Source organism: Drosophila santomea, chromosome X (genome assembly GCF_016746245.2).
Source record: "Drosophila santomea strain STO CAGO 1482 chromosome X, Prin_Dsan_1.1, whole genome shotgun sequence".
NCBI lineage: Eukaryota > Metazoa > Arthropoda > Insecta > Diptera > Drosophilidae > Drosophila > Drosophila santomea.
In genome coordinates, this window is record NC_053021.2 from 7684486 (window position 1) to 7702202 (window position 17717).

Consider the following 17717-nt stretch of genomic DNA (forward strand, 5'->3'; position numbering starts at 1 on the left):
TACCATCATTTTGCCGGTCACACTGACTGCTAATTTCGTATTATATATCGATGATGGCAATCGATATTTTTTGACTAAGTTGGGGTCAAGCTATTCGAATCCATGCTTTGAATGTTATTATATTATTTACGTAATTAATGTAAAACCACTGATCTTTGCAATTATTGAGCTACAAAAACCTTTTCTGTTCGGATTGTATCGATACTGCTTATCGATTCAGTTCCAACTCTAGTTTGTTATTGTTTGGTTTTGTTTGGGGCTGTTTTTGGGGGAAAAACGCGCAACGTGGACGTTGAATAGAATAGATCGGCACCGAGCATAGCTCACCTGTGCTCCCCCCCTGCTCCACAAAAGAGCTGAAAGAAACACCTGTGCCCCCGCCCCCGCCGTCCTCACCCACCGACGCGCCATCAAGTGTTTTTCGTTTCAGTTCTTGCGAGGGTTTTTTCAAGATAGCATCTGGTTGATCTCAATGTGGTGATCTGGCAAACACGACAGCACACTGATACACGCATAAATAGAATATATAGAATACTAGTATAACGTAGATAAAATAAATAGCAATTTGGCGATCCATGAGCGAGGCCAAGATGAACGGACGCTCCATTCGCATCAACCGGCTGCCGGCCACCATTGTGGCCATCCTGCTGACCATTGTCCTGGTCTACTTTCTCAATTTCCACCAGGAAGAGCGACCGGCAATCTACGGCATGCTTAGAAGTGAGAATCCCAGCCGCGTCAATCTCCGCAAGATGCTCATTGCCGCCATACAGGCCGCACAGCGTGGCGGGCTCGAGGTTCTGGACGTGGCCCGGAGTCGCAAGCTGAAGGAGCGCAGCAAGGGCAAGACGGACGAGGGCGTCAATGATCCGTTCACGGATGCCGACGGCAGGTCGCATTGTGTGATGAAACAGGGCCTCCAGCGAATCTTTCCCCGCGTACAAATCTTCTCCGAGGAGGACAAGGAGCACTGCAAACAGGCGCACGGCTATGATCTGGATCCGACGGTCCTGCACGAAACCGCACAGATTCCGGATGTGACCGTCAATGCCCAGGATGTCACTGTTTGGGTTGATCCTCTGGATGCCACCAAGGAGTTCACCGGTGAGGATGTCTTTCTCTAGATATTTATTTTTTCTGGAGCTAAATGTTCTTTTTTGAATCCACAGAGGAGTTGTACGAGTACGTGACCACCATGGTGTGCGTGGCGGTGGCCGGCAGGCCCATCATCGGTGTGATCCACAGCCCTTTCAATGGGCAAACAGCGTGGGCGTGGGTGGGCAACTCGATGTCCGAGTACCTGTCCAATCTGCATCCGCAGCATTCGCCCAACAATCCGGCGCCCATCATCACAGTGTCGCGATCCCATACGGCGGGAGCCAAGGATCTGGCGAGGGGCATCTTTGGCGATAATGTCAGCCTGCTGACGGCGGCGGGTGCTGGCTACAAGGTGCTCCAGGTGGTGGCCAACAATGCCACTGCCTATCTGCACACGTCCAAGATCAAGAAGTGGGACATTTGTGCCGGCGATGCCATTCTGCACGCGTTGGGCGGCACAATGACCACGCTGAACGATCAGTTGATTAACTACGGACCAGAGGAATCGCCAGTCAATACGGAGGGTCTGCTAGCCACCTTGGAGCAGCACGACGAGTACATGGACAAGCTGTCCAAATATCGCGAGGCGCACAATGGCAAGCTGGCGTAGAGGTGGGCCAGCTCTTAGAACCCTAGCTCCCCTAGATTCTACCCCTTCCAGAGGAAACCACCATTCCCCCTCACTGAACGTTTAGGCAGCATTCAAAAATAGCTCTAAGTTTTAAAGAAGAAAACCTGTTTTTCGTAACCTCAGTGTTTGTGCGTCTGCTTCGTTTTTTTTTTTGCATAATTACGTTGGTTGTGCGGCGGCTCGACGGGGTCATGAACCCGGACCAAACCAAACCGCCCAGTTGGCTCTAAATAAACTTATTTTAAATTGAACACACGCCCTTTTCGTAACATTAAATGGGTGTAGGCTTTCAAGTTAAGTGAGTCTAAAATGTATGCCTAATTAAGCCAATTAACTAGCTTAAGTAAGAGAGAGATCATTAACCGATTGCAAAGTTTAGGAATATTCATAACTTGTTTAATTTTATTTATTTTAATTAATTTTTTAAATAGTCGAGTTCTGCTCCATAACTAGCCAGGTAACGAACCACACCAGCTACTAAGCCCAACTATCGATATACCGCCAGTGCTGTAAATGATCGAGAACCATTGTATTTTCGGTATTTTTGACAACCGGGCGGTATTATTTATCGCTCGTTCAACGGTCACACTGAGCGTAGCAATTTTTTGGATAAACTAAAAAAAAGCGCAGTGTATTATTGTTGTTGTTTATAATGCGTTTGCTCAAATTGGTAATTGTTAATTAAATGTGCGCTACCCGCGCCCGGCATGTAATCAATCGCATCGATCCAAATGGGCGGCCAAACGAAAGAGGGGCGTGGAGATCGTCCCCCTTCTCCTCCTCCTCCTTTAGCAAGCAGTTCACCGCTGCCCCTCCCCCTTCTTCCGTTGCTGCTGCTGTTGTTGCTGTTCTTCCTAAATCTGACGCCAACGTCGACAGCGACGGCGACCGCGACGTCAACTGCAGCAGAGGGGGGCCAGGCGGTGCAAACGCATTCAGATACGGAGCTGTCCCAAAATCCAGAAGCGGGCATCGCCACGGGCCCAGGAGCGGCGTCATCTTGCCCACGGAAATGCAGCTGCCGAAGTACAGCGGAAAACGTACACAGCCTAAAGATACGCTGCGATGAGCAGCAGCTAACCAACTGGCGGGAGCTGGACTTTGGAGAGGATGTGACCAGCATAGTCAGCATGTAAGTGACTCGATAGCTTCCACTTGCGTTCCTTCGAAATGAATAAAACTCACTTTTTCTTATAGCAATGCCAGCAAGAATGCGATTGCACTGATTACCGCCGAGGATTTCAGGAACTTTACGGAACTCAAGCGCCTGGATCTGTCGTTCAATCTGCTGACCGAACTGGACAAGGACACCTTCGGCGATAGTCTGGCGCATGTGGAGAAGCTGAAGCTGGCCGGCAATGCCATTAGCCACATCTATGAGGGCACCTTCGATCAAATGCCCAAGCTTAAGTTGCTGTAAGTTGGAATATCTATCCCCGAATCCTTAGAAGACAGTCAAATTTGATTTACCCTTCTTACAGCGATCTGTCTGGAAATCCACTGGCCTGCGATTGCGGTTTGATATGGTTGATTGCCTGGTCGAGCAGCCGCGAAGTGCGCCTGCAGCCGCCTCCAAAATGCGAATCGCCCGGCAACTTTCGAGGTATGCCGCTGAAGAAACTGCGCGTGGGAAAGGATTTCCATTGTGAGACGCTGCTGCAACCGTTGCTCGAGCTGATTCCCAGCCAGAATCAGGTGGCCTTTGAGGGCGATGAACTGCAGCTAAAGTGCCACGCACCACGCGTTGCCATCGGTGTGCCCAGGGAGAGCGAGGATCTGCCCACAAAGGCCTATGTGTTCTGGGGTTGGTCGGAAAAGATACGAGCGAAAAACTCCACCGAGGATATTATTTACCAGGATCCCACCAAGGTCTTTGGTGATGTCAACCTGGAGACGCGCCATTCCACCGACTCGGGCATCCTGCAGTCGATACTGCGCATTGCCAGCCTAACCCAGAATCACACAGGCATGTGGGATTGTACGCTGCGCAGCCAGCAGGCGAATCTGTCGCAGGCCATCGTTCTGCATGTGGTTGCCAAGGGTACACTCTACTGCGAGGCACGTGTGGTGCACACCAACAAGGGCACCTACCACTGGCCCAGGACGATGCGGGGCGAGACCGTGCTGCAGGAGTGCGTTGAGGAGCCCAGCGATGCGACGCAAGCTCGGCAAGCTTCGCATGAGTGCGGACCGTCGGGTGAGTGGCTCAACTTGGATACGGAAAGTTGTGTGTACGTCAGCGAGACGACTCGCATACTGGAGCAGTTTGCCAAGGTGAATCTGACGCTGACGAAGGGTCAGAATGCTCTGGAGATTGCACGACGTTTGCACAACTTTACGCAGGCGCAGACGCAGCTGAATCGCATACGAGATCCCATGGACTTGGAGTACATTGCACGCACGTTGGTCAAGTACTTGGATCAATTGGAGCAGCCGCAGCAGCAGCAAGAGATAAGTCATCTGCTAATGGACATTGTTTCGCAACTGCTTAACCTACCCGCGCATCTCTTTCGCGCCGCACAATCCGAGCAGGGAACTGGTCAGCGGCTGCTTCACGTCGTGGAATCCTCGGCTATGCGCCTGGCGCTGGCCAGCACGCAGGCGGAACCGCTGCCGGCGGAGATGATGCCCTGGCGTGGATCGCTCGCGCAGCAACGCAACCTGTTCGTCGAGTTCTTTAACATCAGCTTGGATGCCTTCGTGAGCCTCTCGTGCGTTTGGCTGGAGCAAAGTCCGCGGGGCTTTCAGTGCAACAGTGCCAACGATACGATACCGATGTATGAGCATGGCGATATCGATGCCGCAATCCAGCTGCCCTACAGCGTGATTGGCAATAGCTCAACCACATCGCCGACTACATCGGCCATTCGCAGTCTCCGCTTGATGATCTCGCTGCACAGGAATGGGAAACTGTTGCCAAATCTGCGAGGAAGCCACAATGAATCCCTGTCTTCCGCCATCATAGGCATACTGGCGTACAGCAGCGAAGGTGAGGCCCTGCAGTTTAGGGCCGATAACGAACTGGATCCGGAGGCGGATGTGTACCAGCAAAGAGTTACAGTGATGCTCCGAGCGCACCCGTATCACAATCCACTGAGTGCGCCGCAGCCCGCCTGGTGGGACGCGGAGGAGCAGCGGTGGGAGACGAGCGTTTGCCAACAGCACTACCAGCATCGCACTCTGGTCATGTTCAGTTGCAGTCGCACTGGCTATTATGGCCTGCTGCAGAGGAGCCGGTATCTGAACGATTTCCGCAGCGAGGAGTCGGGCGCACGTTTCCGACATCCACCAGCTGCAGTCTATGCGGGATGCGGTCTACTGTTCGCCTGCTGCGCCTTCAATGCGGTGACCTTTGCTGTATTCGGCAGAGCTGTGCGCATCAACAGGGTGCAGCGCCATGCGCTGGTCAACACCTGGTTGGCCCTGGGTGCACTGGCTCTGGCCTTCTCGCTGGGCATCTACCAGACGGCCAGCCAGCCGCAGTGCCGTCTGCTGGGCTTGCTGATGCACTACCTCGGCCTGTGCGTACTGCTGTGGGTTTGCGTGAGCCTGAGTAGCATGTACAAGCGACTGACCAAGACGACAACATCCGGCCAGGGACAATGCGCCGGTCAGGATATGGAGCCGCAGAGGGAGCGCGAGCGTAAACCCATTCTGGGCATCTACCTGGTGGGCTGGGGCATTGCCCTACTCATCTGCGGCATCAGCAGTGCCGTGAATCTGTCGGAGTACGCCTCCTATGACTTTTGTTTCCTGCACAGTTCCACCACATTGAATGCACTGCTGGTGCCGGCCGTAATTCTTGTGATCTTCTGCGGCATCCTGGCACTGTGCATCTATTATCAGCTGAGTCAGCAGGCGGTGAATGTGCTGCAACTGCAGATGCAACAGCAGCAGAATCGTCAGTATTCGGACAACAATACCCAGGCAACGGAGCACATCGATCTGGATTGGTTGGATGCGAATGGCAGTGCCACCACAGCGGCGGTCGGTGCCGGCTCTGGCAATCATGGTGGTCGCAAGGAGCAGGATCACATGCAGGAGCAGTACAGCACGCTTAGCAATCCTCTGAGCAGCATTGTCGACGACTTTGAACGCTCGAATCTCTCGCATTTGCGTGGTCACTTCATCTTCCTCGTTCTGTATGCCGGCGCCTGGTTATCGGCCGCTGCTTATGTGAATGGTGGCCAGGAGCTGTATGTGCTATCCTTCGCCGGCTGCTGTTCGGTGCTGGGCATTTTCCTGCTGATCTTCTACAACCTGAGCAGAAACGATGCGCGCCAGGCTTGGTCGCAGGGACGAGACGGACGCAGCATGCCGGCCAAACTGGTAACCTACAACAATGGCAGCCAGGCGAGGGGTGCTCACCCATCGAGCATGATGCCTGGACCCGGCACGGCAATGATTAGCAACTCGATTGTAGCCTATAAGGCGAATCCCGGACCCGGCAGCCTGTACGAGGCCAACAACTCGGCGGGTTCGCGTTCGAATAGCCAGTGTTCGCGGAGCATGCGCAGCCAGACGCGCAGTCAAACGAGGAGTCAGCAGGAGCAACTGCTTCAGGCCAACGGAGCTGGCGGCGTAACTATAATCAACAACACCAGCGGCGGTCAGCAGACAGCAGGTGGAGGTGGTGCAGCAGCTGGTGGAGTTGCTGGCTCAGTTGGAGCACCGGTGCCGCCGCACAGTCTGAATGCCCTGCTCCATGGTTCCAGTCACGATCTCATACCTTCGGCGGAGATCTTCTACAATCCCAATCAGATAAACGTGGCCCGAAAGTTCTTCAAGAAGCAGAAGCGCCTGGCCAAGCGGAACAACTTCGAGCTGCAGCGGCAGACAATGCCGCAGATGCAGCTGCAGATGCAAATGCAAATGCAGCTCCACAGCCAGCACAGCTTGAGCGATGCCAGCTCGGAGCAGCTGTACAGTAGGCACCACAATGCCATGACAATGCTGGCCGGCGGCAGCAAGATAAATAACACCAATCTGCACTACAAGAATCAGGGCTCGCCCATGGCTGGAGCTCCCAAGGAACACGGCAATATGGGCGGTATGAGTTCTGGCGGGGATTCTATGCAGTTTAAGCGCTTTGTGCCCGCCAGCGCCTCGTCGGCGTCCAAGATCATGCAGGCCAATATCTACACGAACATCCCGGAGACGTTGACACCCCAGCATGAGGTGATCAAACTGAGAGCCAATGGACGCACTAGAACACCATCACTGTTGGATGAAACGCTGCACGAGCTGGACGACGACGAAGAGGAGGAGGAGGAGGAGCATCATGCTCAGGCGCCGGCAACGATGGAGGAACCGGAGCATGAGCTGGAGGAGGAAGACGCCAGTTCACTGGACGAACATGCTCCATTGTATGCCAATACATTGCCACCAGCCAGCGGTATGAGCAGCCTGTTCCGAAATCGAGGATCATCCCATCAACCCATGAGTTCCACGCCCGTCAAACAGCCCAGCTTGGAGGCCATGAATAGCTTGGGCTTGCCGGAGGTCAGCCTGGAAGAGCCGCTCCTCCAGAAGCACGAGATATACGTGTCCAACTCGCTGCAGGTTACCACCAGCAACAGCATCCAGCTGGACGACGACTTTCCCAGTGTCCTCATCCGCTTCAGTCAGCAGCAGCAGTCCAAGTCACTGAATAATATCAGTGAAATGCTGGCTGGTGGTGGTGGTGGCGCTGGTGCCAACGCGCCAGGATTGGATAACCTGGGCGACCAGCAGGAGTCCAGCCAGCTGTCGGTCAACGAGGCCAGCACACTGGAGGAGCAGCAGTTGCGTCAGATCTACTCCTGCTCCAGCAGCAATCTCAGTCAGCTGAAGGGCCATCATCCGGCGGCAACGGTGGACACGGAGGATGATGGTCGCCTGCTCTCCGGCAGTCCGACGAACGAGAGCGATCTGAACTACCAAAACTCGGAGATCAGCATCCGTAGTCATGGACTGTATGCACCCCAGGCGGACAACGACCTGAATCTGACGCTAACCGATGATTTCCGCTGCTATCAATCCTCCAATGCCAGCGATGCTGATGTGGATGTGCTCAACGAGTTCGACGATGAGTTTGTGGCCGCCACGGGAGGCGAGCGGGTGACAGGAGAGGGCGAGCAGGACCACCATCACGATCATGACCAGGACACCTCCATTGACGAGCTGTACGAGGCCATCAAATGCCGCAGTCCCTTGAGGAACAAACAGGAGGCCGTCGAGCGTTTCGAAAGAGAAAGAGAGCGCGATCGTGAGAAGGAGATGGAGATGGAGATGGATGCGAAGCCACTGAGCAATTCACACAACGAAAATCTCAACGAGACGATAGAGGACGACAGCAGCCAGAGCAGCGTGATCTCGTACATCGATCCTAGGGCGGCCATCGAGCCACGCCCCTTTCCCAGCTAGCTCGGCCTACCCAGCCCACACCTAGTTAGTTGTATATAGAGTATATATACAAGATGTATAACAGCCCAACCAACCAATCCACCCGCCTCCCCGCTTGGCCGGCAATCCGAAAGATTCACGTGCCAGTTCCAAAGTATTTCAGTACCAAGTTATGTACCCAACCCACTGACACTAGCCGATATATATATATATATATAATATATATCCAAAGTGCTTATATTTAAGTTCGCCCACTCGCAACCCAGCTAACTGAACTTGTAATTATAGTAAGGACTCCCTATTTATTATGACTAGTATTACTCCACAAAGATCACCAAGTTTCACATTCACCGGAGAAAGCTTCATCCAACCAGAGTCCACTAGCTGGTCCTTTGGCTATTGATCATTCATTAAAATCATTCTAACAAATCACCGCACCCCCACCCGAAGTCCTACACTCATTTGAATAAGTTTTAAATTCTGATAAAGCAAAATGCATTTAAATGTAGGCTAAGTTTATATTTAGATATAAATAAATGAAATGTTCACTTAAAGTAACTGGCGTTTTGTTTAACAGACATATATTTATGTGTAACCTTTCCCAATGATAACTCAAACATTCAGGGGCATTTTCATGTTTATAAAGAGATTACAAATGTTGCATTTATTTCGAGGACAGACAGTGAACACATTCAACAAACTACTTGTAAAGTAGATACAATTCATAATAGCAATTCTACCATATTAATACAATGATATCCGTTCAACATCGTCATGGAGTGTGAGTGAGGAATGCCGAGCATCTGGACGACGATGATGATACTTTCCAGCTCTGATTAAATTACACAACATATAATGGTAACAATGGTCTGGCGAGTAACATCACCGCCATCACTGCGACGATCGGTTTGATTAGCGTTAAAGGTTTAATCTTAATTTGTAACAATAACAAGAGATGTGTATAAACTATAATAAGATAATACGATATTGCTGATGCCTGGACAGAGCAGGGTATGCATGCATCCTGCTCCCTGGGCCTGTTGTGCATGGTTCTCATGGCAATGCTTCTCACTCCGGTCAGGTGAACCTCTCGGCTCCCAGAGATTCACAAGCTCCGTATGGACTTCCAGCGTCGCAGCAACAAACACGACGAGGTCAGACCACTGGAATATTGGCTAAATTCACTAATATTTATGTTGCGTGTTGGAATGTCGATTTTCTCTTTTAAAGTCTGCGCGAAAAACAATGACACAATGATATCAATTAGCATGGGGTCTAATTAGAAAGGGGTTGGCCGAATGACCAAATGACCAAATGACCGAATGAATGCTGACCTTGTAGGCTTCTGGAATTTCCGTCGGCGATCTGTGTACGATCGTTCCGTTGATGTACAGCATATTGGCCGCACTCTCCTCGGGCAATGTCAACTTCTGATAGGTGAAGCTGGCCTCCCGCTCCATCCGCTTCACGATCTCCTGGCAGGTGGGGCTACTGCTCACACACAGCACATCCGGTCCCGCCATGGTCACATAGTACTTCAGCCTCTTGGTGCCGTTGACCTGAATGAATGGAATTGATTGAATGAGTGCTTGCAGCATATATTATACATATATAAATGGGAACGTGCTTAATAGACAATCCAAAAGATCTGCTCACAGATGGTTACTGATTTAAATAGCTATCCTTATGGATAGTCTACAAAGCTTCTTATAGTTATAGTTATATTTTAACAATACCCGAATCGGCGTCACTGGATATTCGGGATAGGCCATGGCCACCGCCCGGGCGCCCTCCTCGTTCGTAAAACTGGAGATGCCAATGAAGAATTCGCGACCTAATGTAATCAACACAATGCTTATTAAATATTGGAAAGGAAATAGGATATTTTTTTATAATATATACCCGTGAAAAGCACATCGCCACCATCGAGCTGAGCATGCGGATCCTCGATCTCGATGACCGGAATGTCCAGCTCCTTTTTGAGGATAATGGCCATGCTCTCGGCCTCGCGACGTCGCTTGGCATGCTCCGATCTTCCGATCAGGGCCACCCCATTGCAGATGACGGCACTGTTCTCGACGAAGACGCCCTCGGGCAGCTGGTCATCCGGAGGCAGTTCGATCACATCCAGGCCAATGCTCCTCAAGAGTGTGCAGTACTGCTCGTGCTGCTGCTTGGCCAGCTGCACGTCGAACTCCCCGTTCTCCAGCAGGGCATCGGAGATTCTGCGGATTTAAAGCGGTCAACAATGGATCTATTAGTTGCGGCGAGATGACAAGAGCGTCTGAGTGGATAAGCGATTAAGTGGGGAACTCCTTGTAGAAGTATTGCTTGGCAAGGAAGTTATTAATTACAATTCTTTAACATTTTGCTTAAGCATTGCTTAAATATTGTGGGAATCTTAATTCATTGTAAATAGGAAAGAGTGTGCAGATTGTAAGAGAAGTCAATAGTCAATAGGTCCAATAAAACAGTAACATAAACTATACAGTTTACATTTGGATGAGCAGCACATAGTATGGATATATCGAGAGCAGATAGTGTTGAATACATCCAATACAGGATCTAGGGAATGGGCGGCTTGGAAGGTGCAGCCCCACCCACTGGCATGTGTACCCACGAACGGTTGGTTGGGTGACCTAATTTCGCGCCACTGGGGCACTCCCTCCTCCGGATTCGCCAATTGCCGAGCTCCAGCGGAACTGGACTCCACTCACCTGGCCACAATCGCATGTGTGTACTTGGGCGACATGGTCGGCGGATTGGCCACTGGGTGCACGTCCTCGGCGGCGGAATGCAGATGCAGATGCAGTTGCGGATGCGAAGATGGGAATTCGGATTGGATTCAGTTGGGCTTAGTGTGACCTCGTTGCGAGAATGCCAATAAAGGCAATTCTTTTGCCGCTCTGGTCACTCTGCAAGTCGCTGGAAATATTTCAAAGTTTTTGTACAAATTGGTAAGAGAAAGTTACACTATTTGCTTTTCAAATGTAGCATTACACACAAAATTATTAGATGATTACAAATTATAAATATATATATTCAGGAAACCAAATATGTTTCCATAATTAGTTATAAATTTATATAATTATATGTATCTATATATAAATTTAAAAACGTGACTCTAGGTGAACGATCACGAACGCAGAAGTGACCTTAAAAGTAGCCCGCTCTAGCGTTATCGATAACGCTTCCGATAACGACTGCTAACGCATACACATCGCCAATTTGGGCATTTTCTCGCATGTAAATTGCAAATTGTGCGTGCATTTTCCGCGTTTTCCCGCGCGCACAATCCTACGGCAGCCGTGAAATTGATGCGCCCAATCGTGAAAGAGCAGTAGGCATGGACGAAGGTAAGTGCAAACGGTGGATCCAATCCCCGCGAGCGTATCACTGATGGCGGCGTCTTGTCTCGTGCAGATTATTCGGCGTCATCTTCGGCCGGCGGCGGCGGTGGCAAGAAGGCCGGCGTGGGCAAGCAGCACAACACGCTGCCTTTTTGGGGCAACGAGAACTCGATGAACCTGAATCCCCTGATCCTGGCCAACATCCAGAGCTCCAGCTACTTCAAAGGTGCGTTCATATCTTATCTCCCCTGCTGTTGTGAGCCTTCACACTTACCCGCCTTTTTTTTTTTTGTTTTTTTTTTGCTTCTACCCAATGCAGTACATTTGTTTAAACTGAAAACCTACCATGAAGTGGTCGACGAGATCTACTACCAGGTGAAGCACATGGAGCCGTGGGAGCGCGGATCCCGCAAAACGTCCGGACAGACGGGCATGTGCGGCGGTGTGAGTGGTTTATGAAATGTAGCGCTAATCGTTGGCGATGCTTTATGGAATGTCTGAATGTATGTACTCATTTTTGGTATCCAAAATCCTTTCTAGGTGCGAGGCGTTGGCGCCGGCGGCATTGTGTCCACGGCATATTGCCTGCTCTACAAGCTATACACGCTGCGGCTGACCCGGAAGCAGATCAACGGACTGCTCAATCACACAGACTCGGCCTACATCCGGGCACTAGGTAGGTGTTGGTAAGTCGCATGAGTTCAGCCGTCACATATGCCGTCGCTTGCTCCTGCTCCCTCAGCTCACCAAAAAACGAAACCAAAACCAAACCACACCATACATCACCCCAAAAATGAACAAAAACAAAAAGAAAAAAGGGTGGGTCGATTTGGACGGTTGCAAACTGTAATAGAGAATCTTGGTGGACTGTATTCTATGGATTGAACAACAATCACGTTTCCTTTTCGATTTCAAGTTGTGCCTTTTGCGAGAAGAGGACCTAGCATCTCCTTACATCTGCCTGTGAAGGTAATCTTTACCCTACTTGCAAACAATATTATTTATCAATTATTCATGTTTTTGCAATTCCCGGAACAGTTCATTAAGCATGCACAAATCCATACAAACTTATTCGACTTAAATTACAATCTTCAATCCCTGCTTTTCCACAACATCAAAGGACAAAGTCGAAGTCTTTGGTAATTTACCTCTTAATTTTGTTCTTTTGATTCTCAGTTGATTATTTGCATGATTTTGCTAAGTTCTACCTAGCAATTGTATGCATAATTATTTAATTCGATTAAATGCTATATACCACGTTCATTATTTTATATTTTATCAAACGAAAACTCCTTGTTTTGTCAGAATGACCTTTCCCTCCAATTGAAAACACAAATTGTTCAAAAATTAATAGGCTTCAAATGAAGTAATATATTCCCGTCAATCAAATCGAGCCACTCTACCATGAAACTCATTTCCCCCTGTGGCCAACCACAAGTTCAACTCCTTGAAGCTGTTTTAATCCCATGTGTCTCATTTTTATTCCATGCCCCAGGCTTTATGTACTTGCGATACACACAGCCGCCGAGTGACCTGTATGACTGGTATGAGGACTATCTGCAGGACGAGGAGGAGATCGACGTGAAGGCGGGCGGCGGCCAGGTGAGTCAACTGTATGAGCCACCAATCACACGAACCCCAACACTCCGTTGATAGAACTTGGCACTAACTCAGCTATTTGCAGGTCTTAACCATCGGACAGATGGTTTACCAGTTTATGACCAAGCTGGACTGGTTCTCCACACTCTTTCCGCGCATCCCCGTGCCGATACAGAAGCAGATCGAGAAGAGGATCGAGCAATACTGCAGGGAGCAGGGTCTGACCGTCAATCAGTTGTGCACGGGTCGGTCGACGGCGGGCCAGGGCACTGGTGGTGGCCCTGGTGCTGCTGGTCAGGATGCGGACTACCAGGAGTATCCGGAGGGCGGCGTAGAGCGTGGAAGCGGCGGTCGTGGTGGTGGAAATGCCGGCTCCCGATCCAACGCCTACCCACCACCGAATAACTACCGCAACGATCATGACGATCGTGATTACTATGCTGCCGCGTCTGGTTCGTCCTACGGCCGTGGTCGCGGTGGCTACGAGGACTACCCACCGGCGCCGCTGCCACCACAGATGCCTTATGGCGAGCGGGAAAGGGAGAGAGATCGTGAGCGGGATAAGGATAAGGACTACGATCGCCATCGCAGCAAGCACAAGAAGAAGCACAAGCATAGACAAAGCTCGCGCAGCCGCAGCAGAAGTCGCAGCCGAAGTCGCCACCGCTCCGAACGCCACGAGCGCAAGCGGGACGGCGGTGGCTACGAGCGGAGCAGCAAGAGCCGGCACAACGAACACTATGAAGAGCGGGAGCGGGAGCGACGTCATCGGTGAAGACCGATTTTACCCACCAAACAAGCCTGCTCCTTCTCAAGTTGTTCTGTTACTAACTAACTTTGTTTCACCACATAGTACTACACTTTTTTTTATTTGTCAATCCCCTATCTACACTTTGGAAGCCGCGGTCGTCAGTTGCGCTTCTTACTCAGGTTAAACACTCTCCGAAGCCCCGAAAACGTCCCATAACTAACACTAAATCTAGACACAATCACACGCAGACACAGCAGCAAGGCTATATTTTGTAATTTGTGACTACACTTACGCTGATAAAATAGTTTCCAAGTTGTGTTTACGCAAATAAAGTCAAAAATTATTTGTTTAAAATGTTTATTTAAATTTTTGTTGATACTTTGGGCAGTTGGAAACTTTAAAGGAAATGCGCACGCTTGAAATGATAGATTGGATTTTTTACTTTTGACCAGAGAGAACATAATATCCATCAGTTATTCTAATCGATATAATATATATCAAAATCTAGGACTTCCAAATGTTTTGCAGTGTTTTTTGCTTAAATGCTTGGCCCGATATTGGAGTTGTGCTTGTAAGAGCTTTTCGTTGAAATTTAATCATCAGTGCTGCGCAAATTATTTGCAGGTGACAAACCAAGATCGTCGTGGAAACTCCAACCCAGCAGACAACGATTTCCATAAACTTCATTAACATCAAAAAAAAAGAAGGGCCATCTCCTTATTTCAAGTTTATGTAGTCATTATGTGCCACCATCGAAAACTATCGCGTGTTTAGAAGGAATAAGGGAAGATTGAGAGGTCCCTGTTCGGGCGCCATCTTAAGTTAAGTATTCTGTTCTAAACCTCGTAATCATTACGCGATGGTAGCGGATTGAGGCAGTTCGCTTGGCGGGAAGTTTTTCGAGCTTTGAGCGGAGCATTGAATTATAATCGCCAGTGCTGCGCAGATTATTGGCAGTTCGGATCGGTCAGGTGCGACAGCTGAGACAGGTGAGGCGGCCAAGCCTCCTGGCCGAATTTCGAATTTCAAATTTCAGTTAGTGTGCAACGCCTGCGTCGAGTTGTCGCCGCCTCTCGCGCCGACCGTTACAAGCAAAATAGCAAAAAAGCGCCGGGCAGCCAGAAACAGAAAGCGGCGTATCCAAAATGTAATAATAATTAGCATGTGCCAGCACCATTAAGAGAGTACACTTAAGCCACCAAATCCGAGCCGTAATCCAATCCCAAGCCCCTTGCCCAAAGCAGCACACAGACATGCACAGTCCCACTGCGATCATATCATAGCAATGTCAGGCAACAACAAAAAAAAATTTCAACAAAAAACAGAAAATATCAGAAAAAAAGCAGAAAAAACAAACCTGAGTGGATGGAGCGAACAACAGTAAACGGCACACAATTCACGCGTGTGCGAATGCGCGCGTCAAATGGCCCGTTTTGACCATTTTGGGAAAACGGGCTGCTGTCTGGGTGTGCGTGTGCGTATTTGTGTATGTGTGTGTGTTTGTGTGTCTGCGAGTGCGTGTGCGTCTGTGTGTGTGTGTGTACCTGTGTGCGTGTGTGCTTATGGCCATAAAACATGATTAGTGCCCGAAAGCAAATGTGCAAAGTTTATGGCTGGGCCAGCACCTTTTCTCCGCTCTCCGTTCTTCTCAATACTCTCTTATCTCTTCTCTCAAAACTGAAGCTTGGCTCGCAACAGAGCTGTCCGCTTAGCTGCTTTCAGCGGGAATCGTTTCAAAAAGAAGCTAGAGTTTGCGAAAATATCTAAAGGATACTATAGTCAGTAGTTCCCATGAATGTATATGGGCTTTTTGGCTTGTCAAATTGCAAATGTATTTTTAATTGCATAGCGCTAGTTACAAAATATTTGAGTTACCTGAGTTTGCTACCAAATAAATATCATGTGCCCATAAAGATCGTATTTCTCGGAAATACTTTTATTGCCTAAACAAGTAGGCAACAATTTGAGATCGCTAATATTTCTGTTTATTTCTGTTTCTGTTCAGTTTTACGAGCTCATTATAGGTTTCATACCGAAAAAACATGAGCTCGCATTTTAATAAACAGTTTGCTATTGTAAAATAATGACATTTGGCTTACATGTCGTATGAGTAATTTTTTTTTAAATACGACCTAATCTTGTTCAAGGCGATTTTTTTTGTTTTGCTTTAAGTAATTGTATAGCGCAATAGTAAGATGTCGATTTTCTAGCATAGTGAAATGGTTTCATTTGAAAAGTATATTACTCATACGCAGTGGGCAACGCGGCGTATGAGTAATATTTTCGTTTGTTGATGCAGTTACCTTTAGACTATCAAAAATAGTTTTAAATAAGGTTTACTAATTGTTTCATGGAAATGCGGTGCTTTTTGGGATAGATTTTTCTGATGAATTTATAGACGCCTTCAAATGATTCCTTACTTGTTAGAATGTATCAGAAAAAAAAGCCGAGCTGGTAGCTCTGATCTTTCAGAGCTCTTGTGAGCTTTCCGAGCTTCGGAACCACGATTTCGGTCAGTGGGGCAAATTGATCGGGCGTTCCGGGGGGTAGGGGCAATCGCAGAGTGCGAGAATGCAACTGGTCATTATCCTTCACTATTTTTATTAGCGCTTACCTATTTTCTGTGTGTTTTTTTTTTCCCCCCACCCCACACTTCCCATTTTTTAATGTATTTCTTTGTTGTTGTTGCTGCTGCTACCTGCGTCTCTCGTCAAATGCATTGACGTAATTGCCGAGCGCAAAAACTTAGCCGTATATCGATCTCGATCGCAGGTGTGTTAACCCAAAGTGGTTTTGATTTCACAACCGCAGAAGAGCTGGGGGGTGTATTACTTTAAGCTGTTACCACGTCATTCCGCCGTTGCCTATCAGCGTCAGCAAACTAGCGTCCGTGCGTCTTGTCAGTCAACAAAAAAATAATATATATATATACATATAAAAAAAATATACAAAAAAAGAAATCATCTGAAAAACGCCAAGGTACAACAACGCACACAGAGACAGAACAAAAAAAAATATAAAAACCAACGACAGAAAATCACATAAAACAATACAAAAAAAAAGGAGAAAAAAAAATGCATTTTTAATTGCCCCTTGTTATTTATACCGCAAAAGGGTGGGCGGAGGGTGGCGGGATTCATTGGGGGTGCGGCGGGGAGTTGAGTAATCACCGCGCCCTTGTCTACTCGGTAACCGACCCCCTTTCTCCCCCTCTCACCCGCTCTCTGTCCGCCATCTCGCCGTCTCTGTCTGGGCTGTTGCGTCTGCGTTGTGCGCCGACTACTGACGTCATAGCCGCTGGCGTTTTGGACAAAGTGCGATGCCGCACCGTGGGTCACCCACCATCGTCGTTACAAACATTATACGGCCATCATATCATCATCATCATCATCATCGCCATCATCATCATCGTCATGGCACCGTGGAGTGGGTGGGGATTTCGCGTGAATCACGTGCTTATCATAAAGATACCAGGCATACCAAAAATTCAACCAGATAATCACCTGCGTATAGTCAATGAACCTATTGATGGGTCCTTTTTTTTCACTTTTTTTTACTTACTTTTTTTTTGGTAATATGTTGTGGAGAGTTACTCAGAACAATTTGAAAGCGGATGCGACTTACGGTTTTGTCACCTACTTATATAACGTACGTATGTATATGTATATGTATATATAGTAATTATTGCAACTCATAAACATTTTGCAATTTGCAACGGAATTTCTGCAACTACAATCAGTTTTGACGTAGGTCGTTGGTTTTGCGGTTGAGCTATACAAATGTACTGACACATTTCGTCTTCGTAAGTCATGCGCGGAAACGATTTTTTTTCTGTTTTTTTTTTTTTATGTATTGTGTAGCGGAGTGTTTAAGGTTTTAATTTCAAAGAATTTAATCGACTCCA

At 48.6% G+C, this 17717-nt stretch overlaps 4 protein-coding genes across 7 annotated transcripts; 3 read left to right on the forward strand and 1 right to left on the reverse strand.

Annotated features, from left to right (window-relative positions):
- Positions 1–215: 215 nt before the first annotated feature.
- LOC120456679 (putative inositol monophosphatase 3) lies at positions 216–1980 on the forward strand. The gene is made up of 2 exons (XM_039643636.2): positions 216–1104; positions 1170–1980. Exons 1-2 carry the CDS (start codon positions 576–578, stop codon positions 1706–1708), a joined length of 1068 nt encoding a protein of 355 aa, XP_039499570.1. The 5' UTR covers positions 216–575; the 3' UTR covers positions 1709–1980.
- Positions 1981–2301: 321 nt separating this feature from the next.
- On the forward strand, positions 2302–8667 carry LOC120455001 (adhesion G protein-coupled receptor A3). The gene is made up of 3 exons (XM_039640816.1): positions 2302–2861; positions 2927–3145; positions 3211–8667. The coding sequence occupies exons 1-3, from the start codon at positions 2461–2463 to the stop codon at positions 8132–8134; spliced, it is 5544 nt and encodes a 1847-aa protein (XP_039496750.1). The 5' UTR covers positions 2302–2460; the 3' UTR covers positions 8135–8667.
- Positions 8668–8742: 75 nt separating this feature from the next.
- Positions 8743–10984, reverse strand: LOC120455003 (N(G),N(G)-dimethylarginine dimethylaminohydrolase 1). Its single transcript, XM_039640821.1, has 5 exons — positions 10831–10984; positions 10016–10338; positions 9850–9947; positions 9448–9672; positions 8743–9344 (listed from the first exon to the last, which is right to left on the reverse strand). Exons 1-5 carry the CDS (start codon positions 10863–10865, stop codon positions 9219–9221), a joined length of 807 nt encoding a protein of 268 aa, XP_039496755.1. The 5' UTR covers positions 10866–10984; the 3' UTR covers positions 8743–9218.
- Positions 10985–11297: 313 nt separating this feature from the next.
- LOC120455002 (pre-mRNA-splicing factor 38B) lies at positions 11298–13980 on the forward strand. 4 transcript variants are annotated; one of them, XM_039640817.2, is made up of 6 exons: positions 11298–11469; positions 11537–11689; positions 11783–11907; positions 12004–12139; positions 12959–13065; positions 13148–13980. In XM_039640817.2, the coding sequence occupies exons 1-6, from the start codon at positions 11460–11462 to the stop codon at positions 13835–13837; spliced, it is 1221 nt and encodes a 406-aa protein (XP_039496751.1). In that variant the 5' UTR covers positions 11298–11459; the 3' UTR covers positions 13838–13980. The 4 variants fall into 4 exon arrangements, with proteins under 4 accessions (XP_039496751.1, XP_039496754.1, XP_039496752.1 ...); XM_039640820.2 differs by having other exon boundaries at positions 11299–11469; positions 12959–13076; positions 13148–13289; XM_039640818.2 differs by lacking the exons at positions 11298–11469; positions 11537–11689; positions 11783–11907 and having other exon boundaries at positions 12012–12149.
- The last annotated feature ends 3737 nt before the right edge of the window (positions 13981–17717 follow it).